The sequence below is a fragment of the Hemicordylus capensis genome, chromosome 4 (genome assembly GCF_027244095.1).
Source record: "Hemicordylus capensis ecotype Gifberg chromosome 4, rHemCap1.1.pri, whole genome shotgun sequence".
Lineage (NCBI taxonomy): Eukaryota > Metazoa > Chordata > Lepidosauria > Squamata > Cordylidae > Hemicordylus > Hemicordylus capensis.
Window position 1 is genome coordinate 258,255,796 of NC_069660.1, and position 19,773 is coordinate 258,275,568.

Genomic DNA, 19,773 nt, shown 5'->3' on the forward strand with positions numbered 1-19,773 from the left:
GCAATCTGGAAGCAAAGGCAACTGTAAGTTCCTTGCCTCCTTTTTTCTAGGTCAAGACAGCACTCAAACCATATTCAGAAGCACCAGTGATTACAATAGTGTGTCTGTTAGTGGCAAAAGAAGTGAGAGCAGAGCTTTTAGCAAGGGCCGATTTGATAGTCTGAAAACTAGCCTTGCAGGATGCATCCCAGTTAAATATCACATTCTTTTCAAAAATATGCAGTTTTTGAGGCAAATTGTCTAACAAATTTTAAGTAAAATTCAGAGTCCTAAAAATGATCGAAGTGCATCCTTGTTGCATCCTCCCCAAATAGCCTTCGCCAAGTTTCTTACGGGAAGTATGCCACTCTGAGAGATTGTGTGTCCCAAGTATGTCACTGAGTGTGTGCAAAACTGACATTTCTCTGCAGAAATACTACGTCTTTTGTTATCAGAGTTTTCTTAAGATTTCTGCCAGTTTTGTATCATGCTCCTCAATGGTTTTGCCATACTCTGTGACCAAAATGTCATCCTGAAAGTACATGATGCCATCTGTACACCCCAAAATTGCATGCATCATTCTTTGAAATACCAAAGCAGCAGAGGCAATACAAAAGGGCAGTCTTTTGTATTGGAAAAGACCCTCTGGGGTAATGAAGGCTGTGTATTTGTGAGAATTCTTGAGCAGAGGAATTTGATGATAGGCCAAAGAAAAGTCCAAAGTTCTGAACACAGAGGCCTCTTTCAGAGTAAGCCGCATTTCATTGATATTGGGTAATGAATGACAACCCACTACCATGCTGGAATTTTACATCTCTAAAATCTACACACATTCAAAGTGATTTCCACACAAGAAAAATGGGAGAGACCCATTCTGACGAATCAAAAGTTCTATGATGTCAGCAGGATGTTGTCTTAAGAGATTGGTTGGCGCAATGCCTTTGGTACATTCCTCACTTTGTGTTGTACAGGTTGCATTTACCCTCATCTGAATTTTATGATTAAAATGTATGGCAGTGCCAGGGGTATCAGCAAAAATGTTCAAGAAATCAGCAATCATATCAGCATATGGATGCTCCATCATCTGTAATGCGGGTTCTCTGCCATTTTGGTCTAATACTATCCGTAAATCTTTCTGATGTTTACAGCCCAATATTGAGACTCTTCTTTGTGACACATAAAGTTTCCCTTCTGCAGTACATCCTTCATATTCCAGGACCCACTGAAGTATCTGTTTATGGCAATGGGGAACCTCCATATCCCCATGGGTGGATGTATGAAGGCTGCATGTGCATATCTGACGTAGTGAGGAGTTTCTTGTAAAGTAGATGAGAAATGACAGTGTATAGAGAACCAGAAACAGCCAGCATCATCCACACTTCACGGCCATTAAGTTTAACTTGTCAATGTGGAGAAGCAGGCTCTGACTCTGTCACACTTGAAATGCTGCAAGGAAGTGGTTCAGCTGCCTCATCCTTATCATATGGTGAATGAGTAATGGAGTGGACAGCAGACTTTAGCAATGTGTCCTTGAACCAGTTGCAAGTGACCTCCCGTGTAGGACAGTGAGAAAAATTGGCTTTGTGGGCAGTGTCTCCACATCAGCAGCATTGGTAGCTCCTCTTTTCTTGTGCTGCCACTTTCTGAGACAGTGCCATATGTGAAGATTGGGTATGGAAGGATTAAGACTGAGCAGCCTGGATTTTAGGAGGTTGGTTTGGGGGTAACAAAGAGAGCTGGCCCTATCCACCCCCAGCACAGTAACTCCAGTGACTGTGGCTGGTGTCTATCTTATGTTTCTTTTTAGACTGTGAGCCCTTTGGGGACAGGGATCCATCTTATTAATTTATTATTTCTCTGTGTAAACCACCCTGAGCCATTTTTGGAAGAGGGGTATAGAAATCAAATTATTATTATTATTATTATTATTATTAGTAGTAGTAGTAGTAGTAGTAGTAGTATTTGGCACAGTGAAGAGCATTTTCCACCCTCCTAGCCATCTCTGTGACTTTATCCAAGGTATGTTTCCACTCCTATAGCAGTTTTTCATGCAGTTTGGAGCAGTTTGTTTTCATAACAATCTGATCTCTGATCATTTCATCAGTAAAGTTGGTAAACCCACAGGTTACTCTTAAGGCATGCAAGACTGTGATAGATTCACAGTTAGGATCTAGAATAGAACTTGTAATGTTCATCAATCACGTTTAAAGTGGGGTTAAAATGATCATATAAGGCTTGAAGAGCAGCTTCATAAGAATTGGCATCTCCTTATACAATTTATGTATTGTATTTATTTATTTATCACATTTGTACACCACCCCAAACTTTCATCTCTGGGCGGTTAATAATAGCATAAAACAAGTTAAAATATATACAAAAACTTAAAACAATTTAACAATTTAAAAATCATCCACAAATTAAAATGTTAAAATTTTAAAATTTGGCAGGCAAGGGGAAATGATTATATATTCTCTGGCCTTCAGGGCCCAGGCAGTGAATATAGCCTTCAGCTTTGCTGGAGTAAAATCAGGGCTCTGAATGGTGAGGAGGTAATTGCAGAAACAGGACCTCCATTGTTTCCAGGGAAGAGCAAGAAAAATGGTGGTGGGATCTGAGCCATGCTGCAGTGGGCATCCAGTGAACTACAGAGTCTAGGATTGAGAAGGAAAACATACCTTCAGGAGTTGTGCAAGTAAAGAAGCTGGAGAAACTACCAGCAGTAGCTGATAGAAAGCAGTACAGGAATGTAGGTCCAATAATGCAATGGAATGAGGTTGCAGGAACATTCACAAGCTTGGCAGGCTCACGCACTTAATTGGTTCAAAATCTTGTCGCCACACGTTTTATAGCTGCTGAAATCTTATGTGGATTTAATAAAAGGTTTATTCAGCAACAACTACATTTTCTCCTCCTTTCCTTCACTTTTCCTTTCTGACTCCTCCCCCACACTCTCTACAGTATCCCCCTTGGGACAAATGTCCAAATAAACAAACTACAAAAGATAACTGGATAGGATGCAACAAATACTTTGCATTAGCAAGCCTATTTCAAATACATTACAGTTTTCTATACTGATATCTGAATGTTAGGCTACATCTTTATTAGGAGTTACTAAAAAGTTAAAATGGTTAGGCTGCACAATAAGGCTACATAAAATCCCTTAATGCTGATTAGTTACTTTAGTAGTAGTTAGGATGGTAAAAGAAGACATTATCACCTTTTTAATACATTCTAATATGTGAAGTCAGAATTCTAACTGCCTGCTCCTATGCAAAGGATTATACACTGAAATCAGTGGGCTTAGACATAATTCTTCATGGGATCGGGCTGTTACTACCTGCTGAATCATGATAAGTTTTTCCCCCTGAAATATTTCGGACACATCAGAAAAACAGCAGTAGTTTTACTCTCATCAGGACTGCATTCCAATAACTGTAAAATACTCCTAAAAATGATCCATTTTTACCTAGGCTTGGCCATTATTCAAATCACTGATGGCTCACAAGATAATTTGAAACAAGCGGCCTTCTTGGAGCTTGATGACTGTCAGCTGTTCATGTGTTTAAATGGCATCCTGGGGTGATGGAGACCAGATACACTGAGCAAGTGAATCTGGAATTATGGAATGAGTCACAAGGTGGCTGTTACAAATTCAGTGGAATCAGATGGCAAATCCATTATGCTGCAGCTCAGCTTCCATTACTAACTGAAATTTGAGCTAATGCTGAAACCTTTTAGTTACGCCTAACACATTTTCAGTGAAGTCCCTACTGTGAAAAGAAATTGGACTGTGTGTGTTAAAGAAAAGACACCCCCCAATAGCAAATCTGCAGTGTTAGAAATGCATTCGAAAAGTGTCCCAATATCTTCAAATCTTTATTTTCAAGATAGCTTCTTGCAGAACAAAGCCCTCAGCTCTGCAGAGATTCAGTCAAGTTATTTCTGCCTTCTCATTCTTTCCACTAGCAACCCTTCCCTTTATACAAGATATGGGGGAAATAATTATTTGGTATTTTGATAGCTGGCACTCTCCAAAATCTGGCCTGAAAGCCAGCTTTCCTTCCATAGCAGCTGTGCAATAAAGCCCTTAGACTGGAAGCACACAGACATCTTCCTCATAACCAGACAAACCAAACAGCCAGGCATAAAATTCCTCCATAATCAAGGCAACTTCCCTGGTAAAACAAATCCACTGAATCTTTAAGGCTGCTATAAGTCACCTGACCAATGGGCTGAGTTCAGCTACCAACATGACTACATCACACTAGATCAATGGTAGCCTGTTGGGAAACTGTGCTCCAGTTCTAGACCACAAGACCACATTTTGAAGACAGCTATCATTCCTGGGACGTTTACACACAGCAGGCTTTACCATGAGTTTACTGGAAGGCTTTGCTGCAAACTCAAAGTTGTCCCAAAACACAAATAGTGGAATTTTTTACCCAGGATATAAATCGGACTACACTCTAGCATACTGTGAAGAACCCAAATTGTGTGTGAAGTGCTCCCTGATAACTTGCAGGGACTTTGGGGTAAATCTGGCTGATATGTGAATGCACCCCCTCCATTCCAGAGGAGATGCAAGTTAAAGGGCTTTAAAAGCCCCTGTGAAAAACTTCCTGCTGGTGTAAATATATATTATTTCCCACATCACACCTGGATCTTAATCAAGATCCAAGTCCCACAGCTTAAACTTAAAAAGAAAAATGGAAGAACAAGCAACATGTTTAAATAACACTTTGTCAGTTTTTACGAGCAAGAAGGCTCTTTACGAGTTATCTGGATCTAGTGCCAACCTAAGGCTGGGCAGCCATTATTGTAGTCCAATGACACCTAAAGAGTCTCAGGCTGGCCACCCCTGTTCTGTTTGTTTGGGTGTCCTCAGAATTAGCACATGCCTCCCATTCAAGATGCTTATGCATTTGACATCCTCTGGTTTTGAGGGCAAGACCAGCAAGTGAACTCACATGAATGTAAGACTATAAATCAGGTATATTTTTGCAAATATGCATTAGCAGAAACATTTCAACACGCAACTTAACATATTCCCATCCCACCAGGGGCGTAGCAAGGTTGGAGTGGGCCCAGAGACAAGATTTTAAAATGCCCCCCCCTCCCCACTGAAGCTCAGCTCCTGAAGTAAAGAAATCTTAAATGAGGCTGGATAGTGGTAACAAAAAGCATAGTAAAATTTATATTTTAGATAGATAGATAGATAGATAGATAGATAGATAGATAGATAGATAGATAAAAAAAACCTATGTGCCACAATAGAACATCATCCTAAATTATTTTTTAAAATGTTTTGTAAATTGTGGACAATGCAAATCATTTAATGGTACTAGAAAAGACATGCTGTTCTGGTAGCTCCAGTTCTTAACACCCACATCAGTTTTGGAGGATGAATACAACTGAAGGAAGCCCAGGCGGGTGTGTGGCTGGGGGAGTCAGTCGTGTGAAGGCAGTGGGCCCCCAGACAACTGTCTACCCTTGCCTTATTATAGTTACGTCCCTGCATCCCACATATTTCTTCCCCCCCCCCTCTCTCTCTCTCTCTCTCTCTCTCTCTCTTTCCTGGCAGAGGTCACAATCACACCCGGCCGCCCAGGGCCAGCAGCAACCACACTACCCAGGACAGATTAAAAAGGATTTGGAGGGGGGGCCCAGGGGGTGTGTAGGCCCTGGACTTCAGCCCTGAGGTCCATAGGTAAGAACACCACTGGCTTTAGTTACTTGTATTCTAGTCCTGGAGTAGAGGTGGGGCGAATGAACAGCCAGCAGGAAGAGCACTGAAAAGCAGTCTGCACTTGCCTCTCTGCACATATCTATTTCATAAAACTATTAATATTCCCGATTTCACTCCACTGCCTTGTCCTTGCATGTCACAACTCTTTCCCTTGGATTCTACAAAGGGAGGCATAGGATTGCAGTGTTAGTTCTACACAAAAGTATAGATAGGATTGCCATAGCCTGCAGTCCTCTCCATACCTACCTGAGATAAAATCCCATTGAACTTAGTGCAACTTGAATAAACATGCATAGGATCAGGCTGTTAATTGCCCACAAGCACTCTGGGGGAAAGTTTGTTTTCAAGCAATAGTTGAGAATGTATCCATGCTTTTCTACTTTCATAATTTCCCATCTGGCACAGTGTCTCTTACTGTCTCATCTGTACAGTTGGTACTATAGTTAGTAATTGTCTATATTCATTTGAAAAACCACTTTGTTCTCCTACTCTTGGAAGATTGAGCAGACAGCTTTTAAAGATAATCAGGAAAATCATCTTTTTCTTTGGAAGAAAGTGGAAAGGATTTTATGAGGCCAGCTGGGGAGTGAGGGGAGGACTGGGTTAAGATTTATTTGATTTTATTGAATTGTAGGTGGCTGTGGCAATGGTAAACCCCTCCTGTATTCTACCAAAGAAAACCACAGAGCTCTGTGGGCACCAGGATTCGAAATCGACTTGACAGTACACTTTACCTTTAATGGATAATTAGACGATAATTGCAAAGCCTTTGGAGGGAAAAAATGGGGAAAAAGAAAACCAGTTTAAAACAGCAGGCCATTTGAAATACCATGGAGTGTGACAGGTGTCTGATATACTTGGCAAAAGCAGTGATGGTACAGGCACTGTTCATGACATACCATGACAAGAACAGAACTGCCATTTAGTTGTGCACATAGGAAATGTGTGCTTGATAGTTGTACTTCCTGGGGCAAGAATAACTGTTTCCTAGCAACTACAAGTACCAGTCTAAGTATTTATAACAATAACCATTTTTGGAAGGGCGGTATAGAAATCGAATGAATGAATGAATGAATGAATGAATGAATAACTTACTGTCCATAAGATCACTTGATGGAGCAATGTGATCTGGAAGGATTTCTGTGGTTGTGCAGTCCGCCCAAGATAAGGACCATGTATGCCAAGCTGCTCCACAAGTAATGTAAAGAACTATAGGTGGTGCTATAGGAAGGCATTTTAATGTTCACTCTGAGAAATTACTTGCCTTTACTTTGTTCCCCAGCCTTCATCAGACCACCACTGGCAATTGGATTTGCATCGGGTTTCTACATTTTTTTTCTCACCTAACAGCTCACCAGGGGCAGTCCTTCCATAAGGCAAGGTGAGATGGTAATTTCAGGCAGCAGACAACAGAGGGACCAGCGAGATGGCAAGTTGCACTCCTATTCCCCTGATTTTGTAAATGGGATGGGAGAGAAGGGCAGGAGGGAGCACACAAGGAAGGTGGTGTTTGGCATCTTGCCTCAAGCATACCAAGGCCTTGAGCTGTCACTAGTGGTGTGCACAGAACCGGCTGGTCTGGTTTGAGGCCAAACTGGGCACGGTCAGTTCAGTCCGGCACCCTCTCAAACATGCCCCCCCCCCAGTTTGGTTGGGTGCAGGGGCGGTTCACAAATGAGTTTTTAAACATTTAAATCTTTTTTAAAACTTACCCCCTGGGGGGGGGGTGGTTCCAAGGTGGCATCTGGGGTCTACGGAGGTTCCTCCTCCCCCCCCCCGCCGCTGACCTTTCATCCTTCCAAATACAACTTTGCTTGATGAAGGTAAGGCTCAAAGACAATGGCCAGTTTCAGATGGGAAGACAATGGGAAATAATAATTTCCTCCCATAAGAATAAGCATGGGAGAGCGGTGGACTTGTGTGATCTCTCTACCGTCTTTCTTGCATGCACAGGAAGGGAAGTGAAAACTTTCACCTTTGTTACATATAAACTAGGGGATTATGGTTGCATTCAAAACTACAATTCCTTCCCATGTTGCACTGATTGACAATTTTCCCCTCCCCTGTCAGAGTTAGAGTGTTCATAAATGTTCCATACACTCCATCTGTTTGCTTGGCATTGCCATGGTTTTCTAATCAATAACCCAAGACAGGAAGGTAGGAAGTTTAAGTTCTCATCAGGCATTTGGTGAGTTCAAGGCAAGGAGCCAAGGCTTATGGCTTTGGGAAGTTTAGTCTAGGGAAAAGTTTGTTTAGTCAGACTTTATGTTAGGGATGTGATATTTCTTTGGTGTGTGTGCTTTTGCATATTCCTGATACTGTTCTATTATTGGTTATCTGTAACATAATTAAAATAAAAAAACACTAGCCTATGCTCATCTTACCTAGGGCATTGCAAAAGACTCTATAAACATTTAAATGTGCATTAAGGCAACCTATTTTTGTAGCCCTACTAAGTGTTCTTAACTGTACCTAAAAGCTGTGAAAGCCTCAGATGGAAGCAGTCTGTAGTAATTGAATAAAACTGGAGGTTTTAGTTCTTTTCTTTTTACAAGCCTCTCTGAGTTGGTTTTTAACTCAGGAAAGTGGTGGTTGGGTTTCTCTGGTGCAAACACTCAGCAGCTACCAGTTTTCTCGCCACATGTAGGCTTGCATGTGGGAGATTTTTGTACTTGTCCAAGAGCTAAATTAAGAGAAGTTTTTTCTGGGTTATCCCACCCCAAGCTCAGAGAGTTTCTGTAGACAAAATGGGTGGGGGAAAGCATTTTGAAGCTACCAATCATACAGAATAGTCTTAGGAAAAGCCTAGCCAGGCAGCTCAGCAGGGATGATTCAGCATTTCTTTCCCTCACATGAGCTTGCTCTGAGACAAAGGCTTTAATCTGCTACAGAGATTCAGCTACCTCCTTCATATACTTTCTCCACCCACTTAATTCTATAGCCAGTCAAAGCACTGGAACATCAAAGGGTTGACTTCCTAACCTTTAAATTTCCATGTCCATGCAACTTTCAAATAACATAAGAACAGCCCTGCTGAATTAGGCCCAAGGCCTATCTAGTCCAGCATCCTGTTTCACACAGTGGCCCACCAGATGCCTCTGAGAAGCCCACAGACAAGAGGTATGGGCATGCCCTGTCTCCTGCTGTTACTCCCCTGCAACTTGTATTTAGAGGCATCATACCTCTAGACTGGTGGTGGCCTATAGCCCCCAGACTAGTAGACATTGCTGGACCTGTCCTCCATGAATTTTTCTAAGCCCCTTTTAAAGCCACCCAAGCTAGTGTCCATCACCACATCCTGTGGCACAGAATTCCATAGATTAATTATGTGCTGTGTGAAAAAAGTACTTCCTTTTGTTAGTCCTAAATTTCCTGGCCTTCGGTTTCATGGGATGATCCTTGGTTCTGATGTTGTGAGAGAGGGAGAAAAATTGGCTGCCAGCAGCCATTTTAATCATAGAGGCAGGAGCGGCCAGTGCAAGCACCACAGGCAGGGGGGCAGGCAGTGAGAGGTAACTTTAAGCAATAATTAATAGGTGCTTACCTCTACTCTGGCTGCAGCTGCAAACTACTTCAAGCAGCAGTGTGCTGCCCAGCACTCTTTGTGGCAGCGGATTGGCTCAGCCACTCACCTGGCCACCTGTAGGAGGATCCTGCCTCCTACCACCCACCCAAAGCATTTTTGTGAATGACCTTATAGTGTAAGTGAAACAGAAGCACCTGTATCTAACATTCCTGGTGTAATTATGCCTTCTGGTTCCTTAAACGTACTAAGTACCACCTCTCTTTTAGTTATCACAAAGCCCTAAAGCATGCATTTATTTTACATATATTTATTAATTTTATTTATTTATTTATTTATTGTTCGGTTTGTATCCCACCTTTCATAAGGCATCCCAAGGTAGTTTACAAAACAATAACTATAACATTCAAAACCTTAAAACCAGTTTAACAGTAAAAACCATAGAACACACAGACAAAAATCAAGCATAAAAAAGACAAACAGAACTAGGAGGGCTGAGAGACCTAGCAGCCCCTAACGGGCAAAAGCCTGAACAAATAAAAAGGTATTTGGTTGTTTTTTAAAAGCAGCCATAGATGTCAAAGAGCAGACATTCACTGGGAGAACATTCCAGAGCCTGGGAGCAACCACAGAAAAGGCTCTGTCCTGCGTGCATGGGTGTATCTAGGGTGGGGCAGGCAGGGCACTTGCCCTGGGCGCCACTTGAAGGGGAGTGCCATTTTTTAAAATTATTTTTTTTACAAAAATGGCAGCCAAAAACAAAATGGCCACTACACATGCTCAAATGGCCTCTGTGAGGCCCTAGGTCATGCCAGGCCTCGCAGAAGCCATTTGAGCATGCACAGCAGCCATTTTGTTTTCAGTGGCCATTTTTTAAAAACAAAATTTATTTTTAAAAATGGCCACCGCACATGCTCAAATGGTCCCTGTAAGGTCCTAGAGGCCAGAGAGGGGAGGGAGAACCTTTGCAAAAAAAAAAACCCCATGGCTTTAGGAAGCCCCCCGAAGGGGCTAGAGGTAATTTTTTTAAAAAAATAAAATAAAATAAGTCACTGTACACATATTCAGTTTGGCATTATGTACAGAGAATCAAGACTTGTGAGTACTGAGCTGAAGCTTATGAGCTAGGATTGTATTCATTTGCTCTTACTTTGCTTCTTGTGATAAGTGAGTTAAATGTGATGTCTTAATAATATGGCTATTAATGATAAGTTTGTCTTTGAATCAGTGTGAAATCCTTAGTATTAAGGCCCACTGGGAGTTTCTGGCTCTCTTTCTCTCATTTTAACTGTCTTTCTGAAAGACTAGAATATATTCCAAGCAGTGACACAGTTTACTCTGCATATCCTTTAATTATCTTCAGAGTATCTGAGAAAAGTCAAATTTTCCATTTATTTTTAAAACTTATGTAATAGTGATGCTACAATGCATAGTAAGGAATTAGACAGGCACTTCTGTTTAGTTTTCCAAGTACACCTCCACATAGTATTTGGGTATTTCATGAGCCCCAGCATACTGAAATTTGTCGTTTCCCAGCATTTTTTGGTCTGGCTACGTCCACTGCTAAATAGTTTTTGAAACATTAAAAGATGAAAGAGCTTGACTTGTATTTTTGAGCTGATATTATGGTAAAGTTATCTAAAAGATGGGTGTCAGATGTTTGGACAGGCAGGCGCAATTTCAGTGCTAGCCCTAGGCGCTATTTTCCCTAGATACGCCTCTGCCTGCGTGCACAACAATTTAGTTTCTCTCAACATTGGTGCACGGAGCAAAGGCCCCTTGACAAGGGTTTGGGCCCTTGTTGTACAGGCAGACACCCTTGGAAGCAGGTGGTCCTTCAAGTATCCAGGGTCTAAATGCATGTAACCTCTTGGAGGTTTTGCAGGCCTGATATTAGTGAAACAAGCTTTGGGGAGGTAAGGCACTCTGCAGTTTTGGGCAGGTGTTCTTCAGCTGTCCTAGATGTCCACAATGGTAATAGGTTCTGTCCTTAAGCTTGGGAGGGTTGCCTATGCTTTCTTATACTCTTTACCTGGAAAACTCTGCTCTTTGTTTGGTAGAAACTCCCTTCTCCTTCCTTTTTGAAACCCTTTACTCTTGTCTCCAAATCTTAGAAACTTGGGCATTGACCTGTCTCTATTGAGCATCTATTGTTCAGCTATATTGGCTGCCAGTAGTTCATCCTCAGGAGCCCAGTCCTAGACCTTCAGTTTAAACTCTTTAGGTATCTGGCAATACAATTTATCTAAACCAAAGGAAATCTTTTAACACCACTTTATGATACTGAATATAACAACAGTTACAAAATGAGGATGCCTCTGAATACCAGTTCCTGGGGAGTAACAGCAGGAGAGAGGGCATGCCTGTAGGCTTCCAATGGCATCTGATGGGCCACTGTGTGAAACAGAATGCTGGACTAGGTGGTCCTTGGACTTGATCCAGCAGGCTGTTCTTATGAGAGAAAGAATTCAATTCCTCACACATCACCTACCATCAAGCAGTGCATCCATATATTATACTAGGCTAACCCAGGGCCAGTACAGATGATACCATCCCCACCCATGTGATTAGGAAGAGGATGCTTTGAGAACACTCCCATCAGGATATCCATGGAGAATATCCAACTAGAGCACTCTTGGTGCAATCCCTTCCTAACTGTGTGGTCAGGGGCAAGAGCATCTGAATTGGTCCACTAATAATTATTCCACAATCCAGACTCCAATCATGTCACAAATACAACCATGTGACAACCATGTGACAAATGCAAACATATCAAGCCACATATATAACTCAGATATTTGCAGCATATTACTAAGAAACAAAATATGTATAGATATGTCGTATCCTTTCCCCCATTTAACTATTTTGTACACATCGTTATTTCTTTACTTTTAAAAAAAGAAGAAATCAGATATTTAGAAGCTATCCTAGAAAAAGGTTATCCATTTTTAAAATGTGAACCATGGCGACTAAAAGTTTGTATTCCAAAAGACAATAAATTAATCCATAGCAAAGCACTCAAAACCCATGCAAAGAGGAACACTGAAGGAAGTGAGTCAGCTTAGTCAGAGGCTACAGGTCATCACAATATGCATAAGTTCAAGGAATTGATGGATTCATCATTTATTCAAGGAATTGAGCATCCTTGACTAGGATATTAAAAACATCTTTGATTAAGATATTAGAATTAAACATCTAGAAAATAATTCACCCACTGAACACATGCATACCCTTTCTACAAGTACTCAGAACTATTTCACTTCCATATGGTCCCACCTTCTCAAAACAGAATCCCATATAGATATGGAGAAACACTTTATCCCAACTCACCTTGCTTACTCATAGGCACACAAAAACTCTTTTTCACAGAAACACACTCTTTTATAAGGGACATACACAAAACGGATTGTGCATTTTTTTTCGAGCTCAAAACAAGACACAGATGTCTGAAACATTTCTTTGAAACAGCAGTTGCCCTGGTTGTTTTGATAGAACAAAGCTCAAAACATTTTGAGTGTTTCAGCCATAGGGAACAATTGGGAAATTGAAAATACCCAATTTTTACCCATGTGTAGCTCCTAGGGACACCAAGGTGGGTTGGGTGGTAGGGCATGATGGGTGCTAACTGCCACACAACCTACAAAAGAAATGGGCAAATTAACAAATTTTTAACCTCTCCCCAAAACCACCATAGGATCCTACTTTTTTAACAGCCTATCACAGGATAGGATCTCTATATTTTGTAACTCTTTCCTTTTGGCTCCTCTCTCCCTCCCTCCCCCCTCCTCCCAGTCAATGGGGGCACAGTTGCCCATGACAACTCATTATTTGTAAGAGAACAAGCCAACCAAGAAGCAGGGAGATCCAAGCCAATCGGAAGACAGTGCCAGAAAACCAATCACCAAGGGGAAAACAGGCCTTCAAAATGGTGCTGGAAACATCAAAATGTTTCTAATTTAAACAGGGTTGTTTTGTTCCAAGCTTGAAAGGTAATGGTAAAGTGTGCCATCAAGTTGGTGTCGACTCCTGGAGACCATAGAGCCCTGTGGTTGTCTTTAGTAGAATACAGGAGGGGTTTACCATTGCCATCTCTCACAAAGTATGAGACGATGCCTGTCTGCATCTTCCTATATTGCTGCTGCCCGATATAGGTGTTTTCCATAGTCTGGGAAACATACCAGCAGGGATTCGAACCAGCAACCTCTGGCTTGCTAGTCAAGTAATTTTCCCACTGCGCCATTTGGTGGCTTTCCAAACTTGAAACCCTTTATTTAACCCTTTATTTAACGGGTGTTTTGTTTCGAGCTCGAGACACTCAAAATGGTCCATTTTGAGTCAAAATGTTTTGACATCAAAACGTTTTGCACATCCCTACACTTTCATAAACACAAATAAGCACTCTTTCAAAAATTCTCTTCATACACATATGTCATACCCATAGGAACATAGGAAACTACCATATACTGAGTCAGACCATTGGTCTATCTAGCTCAGTATTGTCTTCACAGACTGGCAGCGGCTTCTCCAAGGTTACAGGCAGGAATCTCTCTCAGCCCTATCTTGGAGAAGCCAGGGAGGGAACTTGAAACCTTCTGCTCTTCCCAGAGCGGCTTCATCCCCTGAGGGGAATCTCTTACAGTGCTCACACATCTAGTCTCCCATTCATATGCAACCAGGATGGACCCTGCTTAGCTATGGGGACAAGTCATGCTTGCTACCACAAGACCAGCTCTCCTGCACTCATGCTCCTCCTATCCAAATCTGGTTCCTCCTGTTGATGAAATTGAGAGCAGGCAATTGGAGGGCCTGTTAGGAGATGGAGTAGGAAGCAGGATTGGTCTGACAGTGGTAGTTGGCAGCTCTGTGAGCTAATCAGCCAGTTCAGCTTGGTATGGCTTCCTCACACCACTTTCTTCATGTCACCTGGTTCCTGCTGCCAGGCTGGCTGGACTTCCTCAGGAGCGAGAGGACAGCCAAGTTCTCCACTACCACTGCTCTGCTGGTGATGACCAGTCACGGCATGCAACAGCACCATCACAATGATCTCACAATTCTGCTGCCTCACTGGTTGCACTACACAATGGGGAGGGAGGCCCAGGCCAAGGAGATCCAAAGGTGGTATCTTGAACTCATGCTGCCACATGTGTGCACTATGCACACACACTTGTGCATTTCCTCCAGTACTCATGCATGCAGTTTTTAAGAATGCATAAAACAAATAATGAATGTAAAAGAAATAACTTGACAACAGGGCGAGGGTTGAAAACAGGCTCTTTGCCTAACTCACCTGGCAACAAATGAAGAAAGTGAGGAAAGCAGAACCTGAAAAACTGTCCAAGTGGTAGTTTTCCAGCAGGTTGGCAACCCTACTTATGAAGGCATTCGCAGGTGGGTTTTTTTAAGTATGACATCTTCTCTGTTCTGTGGGATTCTTGGAGTGGGAATGGGAATGAGAAAGTAATACAACCACTCTCCATCTTAGCCTGTTGCTGAAGAATAGCAACATTACATTGTAACCTATTATCTTGTGCACATGGAAAATCAGGAGAAGATGCAGGGTAATGGGGTAATAAATTTGAATTTGCCATCAAGAGGTAGATTCAGAGTATTTTGAAATTCCCTTTTGAAGGAGAAGGAGGAGGAGATTCTTATAATGCCAATCAATTCTATTAGTATGCAGGAACCAAAGAAAGATTGGATATTTACATTCTCAAAAGTTTCATTCAGAAAAGGCATAAATACAAAAGCTGAGTGTTAGAGGAAAGTGACAATAAGAGAAATATATAACTATTAAAGATGGGGGGGATCTCTATTTGCTTTTGGGGGGAAATGGCAAACAATTTTATTCCATTGAAATGAAAATAAATCTCAAGAAAATACAAATTCACAAATTGTTAATGCTGCTATCCTATCTATGTGTTGTTTATATCTAACCCACAACATAGAATGTTTGCTGTATATACATTCTACATATATAAAGTCTTATGGCTATATTACCTTTTGTAAAGAAAATATAAAAATGAAAATTATTTTTCTAAGTCTAGAAGAAAGGAAGTATAGGGTGGAGGAAGAACTCACAGGGACAAAAGAGAACAAGTTGAAAAGAAGAACTGAAATTTATTTTCACAGATTATCCACTTAACTACCACACAATTGATTAAAAGTGGAAGGAAAAGAATTCTCTGGCCCACAACATACTTTTATTGTTGTTGTTTTAAAGGGGAAATGAGCTCAGGAAGTACAAACATATTTCTAAAATATAAGATAGAAGAAAAAGGATTACGATAACAAAAGAGTAATGTTTTTAATATTAAAAATGCATTTATTATAGCACTGGTGTACAGGAATTACAATCAAATGTAGGTGTTATGCAACTGTCTGCTTAATTTGCTCCAAAATATTTTCCCACCATTCTTCTATTTCTTGAGCCAATGTTTATACCAGCCTAGTTTTCTAAGTACCTATCAATCATCAGTGAACATCTACAGTCAAACACAGAATAAAACTGCTGAATCTGAGATCAAAAGTTTCATCTGCAGTGATATATGTTGGAAGATTATCACAAATACCCAGTTGCTTCCAAAATTACTAAAATAAAAATTAAAACATACAGAGAAAAGAAAAGAAGAGAAAAGAAAAGAAAAACATGCACATACACCCCTGAAGGCCAAAACAGACGTGATACACGAGATCTGTGACTGGATCTCTTGATGTCATGTATCTGGGTTTTTGAAAAAATACATTAATGCTCCCTCTGGGAGCTGCATCTTTGATCAGAGAAGCAGTGCTGGAGAAGGGGCTGTTTAACCCTCCTTCCCCTGTGCCATTGTTCCTATCTAAATTGCCCACCATACTCCTAAACTGCTATTAACCCCATTGGGGAAAGCATACAAGTACCTACATAGTGCCTGAATTCTTTCCTCCAACAAGGCTAATATTAAATGGAGTGGCGCACTTTATGTCAAGGAAACAGCACTGAGGAAGAATTAAAACACTCCCTCCTTCAGTGCTGATGTCCAATAAAAATTAGAGCCCTCAGCAGCTCTTCTCCTCTGAAAAAACATCAGCAGATCTGATCACAGACCTCCTGTATTGTCTGTTTTCACCCTAACACTATCCATCATTTATTACAGGAACAATAAATCGTTTAAATGCTTTGTAGGAAGCATACATTTTCTAATAGTGCTGATTTCACTAAATCTAGAAGCAAATTTAGAGGTCATTCACACAGTCAAAAACTGTGTTCTACCCGGGTTTGGGAGGCGTGTGTGCTCCCACTTTTTAGTTGTGTGGAAGCAAGCCAGGAGTAAAACCTGGGTAGAAGTGATTGTGTGGGAAAGGTAGGAGGAAAAGCTGCTCAGGTTACTCTCCTCCCTTGCTTCCACACAATCACTTCTACCCAGATTTTTCGCTTACTTTGCTTCCACACAACTAAATTTTGGGAGCACACACAGCTCCCAAACCCAGGTAGAACACAGGTTTTGATTGTGTGAATGACCTCTTAGATTCACCTTCAGTATATTTAAATACCTTCAGTATATATAATAATGAATGTGTGTGTGTGATATTATATATTATATATTTTATATATATTCCAGTGAGTATATATAAATACCATATGAATTATCCAGTTAACTGCAAACACAGGACCTATTCATAGATTCACATAAACTCACTAGAGCTCCCTTTCCCTCATTTCATCCCCATCATCCATGTGCACACATTGTTCTGCTTAGAGCCAGCACTATTGCATGCCTTCTCTATTGCCATCCAACCCACTCCATCCACTCAGTGCAAGTTAGTCATGCTCTGGAGTGAATGGCATTGTGGGAGGTGTATGGTGACCTGCCATTCACCCTGAAGGCTTTTGGAGCTGCCTGAATTGGACTATCTATTCAGAAAAATAATCTTAACATTTATAAAGTCATTTTAAATAGTGAACCAGTTTCTTTTATAGTCAAAGGAAGGAAAGAAGGGGGGAGATATAAAGATGGGATCTATGAGCAGTTAGTGCGTGCATATGTCTGTATGTGGTGTATCATATAACATTGGTAAAACTATAGACAACATTAACCACTTCCTATCCCTGGGGGGAGCTCTATCCACATATTTTCACTTGCTTTCAAACTATTCTACTACATCGGCCAGACTGTATAACTCTTTTTTGTTGTTGTTTCAGTTTGCTCTAACTATATTCTCACAATCAAAGGGAGACAGTCTTCAGCATACAGGTGAGCTATGGCTGTAACCAGCCATCTGGGGTGCTAAACCAGGAGTTCAAGGGAAAGTATCACTTTTTAATCAAGAACAAGTAGTGTGGTTTGTTGTTTGGATTATGCCACCTACACAGATCCTGCTAGACACAGGATCTGGCATCTCTTTCCACCAAGAAGACTCTCAAATTCTTACAACTAAGGGACTCAGCAATTAAGCAGCTGTTCACAATTATGCACCAGTCCAAGAGCTTTCTCTCACTCCCTTTCCCCCTTAGACCCATTCTCCTCTATATGAATGCTCCCTAATTCTGGCACTTAAAAGATCCACCATAAACTTCCCTCGTGCCTCTTACCTTATGATGACAAACATGACCAGTGAGTTGCCAACCAAGCCAACCACAAAGACCATGGAGTAGACTGCGGTGATGATTATGGGAATAGCTGGGGAGATGTTGGTGTGGTTCTGCTGTGAGTCTTCATACATGCCACTGCCACTGTTACCATGTCCTGCCCAGTCCACAAGCCAACTATTGCTGTTACTGCTCGGAAGTGAGCATGGTCCCGGGGAGCAGGTGGAGCCTGGCTCCTCTCGAAAAATGTACACTGGGGGGTCCATGGAGACGACCTCCGGCACAGCTGAAGAAGTGGGAGGGAGAGAGGAGCAGATGAATGCACTGGACGGAGAGGAAAGTAATAATATAAATGTATCTGCAATAGATTGAAATATCACTAAATATTCTTAAACTGGCATTCTAACAGTCCCAAGCATCTTCAGAAACATTACTTCTACATCAGTAAGGAGAGAGGAGGATGGAAAAGAGGAAACTAGTGGTGGTAGGGTATTCATTAAAACAGACTCACAGACATTCTTTAACAAAATAAGAGCCTAATCAACATCCCTGCTGTGCCAAAGTGCTTTGATTTCAAGTCTGTAGAAATCAATAAGGCAACATTAAATTAATCTCAAGATAGTACCTCAGATGCAAGGTTAAGGAACAAAGCCACAATAATTAAACAGTGAGAAATTGTTTGGGACTCTAAAATACAGGTAGAACCGAAAGCTTGATGAGTTGTCTAGACAAGTTTTTAATTCACTTTAGACTGAGGTACATTGCATCTTCAGTTCAGGACCAAACATGCATTCCTGGTCTGTAACTGCTCAATTCTATTCCTTCCCTTTTAACCTTTTTCTCCTCTTCCCATCAGTTCTGCAGCCTGTGTATCCAACCAAGTATTATTTTATCTGAGGTATGATAATTATCAGAATTCATAAAACACTGATTCAAGAGTATCAATATCTTTGGAAAGGTATAGCTTTTTCCAGAAAGAGATGGAGGAAACAGATTGCACTTCAATTAAAATAAATTGAAATGACAGATAAAAGGAGAGAAACAAAAGAGAAACATTACCTCTTAAATTCAGGAAAAGTCCCTCCAACAGATGTGTTCAAAAGTCAAAAAGCATCCTCTCCCTGTCTGTCTTTTGAGGTGACCCTTGTCTTCAAGTACCTTGGATTCTGGAGGATTTGCACTTTCAGGGAGTGATGAGCAGACTGGATATCAAGGCAGATCACAAGTATTAGCTCCGGGACTTCAGAAGCCTGCCTGCACCTTACCTTTCTACCAAGCAATCTCTCACACGCACTGCCTTCTGCTCTCACTCTGCCAGTTCTGTACTCCGGCAGCACACATTCTCTTCCAGCTCACATGACTTTTCTCAAAACACCAAATGGCAGGGAAAGTATAGTACTAGGCAAGAGAAATGCAGCAGCCTGTCCTAGAGCACCTGGAAGATTTTAGACAATGCTCCAAGTTGCTTTCCTATCCCATCCTGATCTTTCTTCAACTTAGCTTTTATGATTTTTAAGCAGTTGGATACTCTCAGCCCTTACTGTTATTTTCTGCATTATACATCAGTATGTACAGTAATACTACACAGAGACATTTAAAGTGAGGCAGATTTGACTGCTCACATAATAGACATTGGATACATTGATCCAATGCATTATATTTTGACTGCAGGATTGTTCACTGCTGGACTGATATGTTTCTTGTTTAATTCAATCCATATTAAGAAATTAAAGCAGAGACTAGGACAGAAACATATTAGATCCTGTTAGCTGCATTACACATAAATATGGTAATAATTTTCTTAGTTTTCCTATTATATCATATGGAATTGGTAAAAAGAAAAATTTTCCCACACTTTTCCTAGTTTATCAGGTACTACTTTTTAAGGAACTGTATGAAATTTGGAGGAATGTGCTCCTAAACCAAAGGTTCTCAGATTTTGTCATGAATTTGTTTAAG

At 41.0% G+C, this 19,773-nt stretch overlaps 1 protein-coding gene across 1 annotated transcript in view; it reads right to left on the reverse strand.

Moving 5' to 3' along the window:
* The window catches only part of OPRK1 (opioid receptor kappa 1), a 37,736-nt gene extending 18,642 nt beyond the window's left edge, over window positions 1-19,094 (reverse strand). The window contains exons 1-2 of the mRNA XM_053249488.1: window positions 18,874-19,094; window positions 17,818-18,100 (exon numbers count right to left, since the gene is read on the reverse strand). Coding sequence (XP_053105463.1) covers window positions 17,818-18,080 — 263 coding nt within the window. The 5' untranslated portion in view covers window positions 18,081-18,100; window positions 18,874-19,094. The remainder of the gene's footprint in view (window positions 1-17,817; window positions 18,101-18,873) is intronic.
* Between the last annotated feature and the right edge of the window lie 679 nt (window positions 19,095-19,773).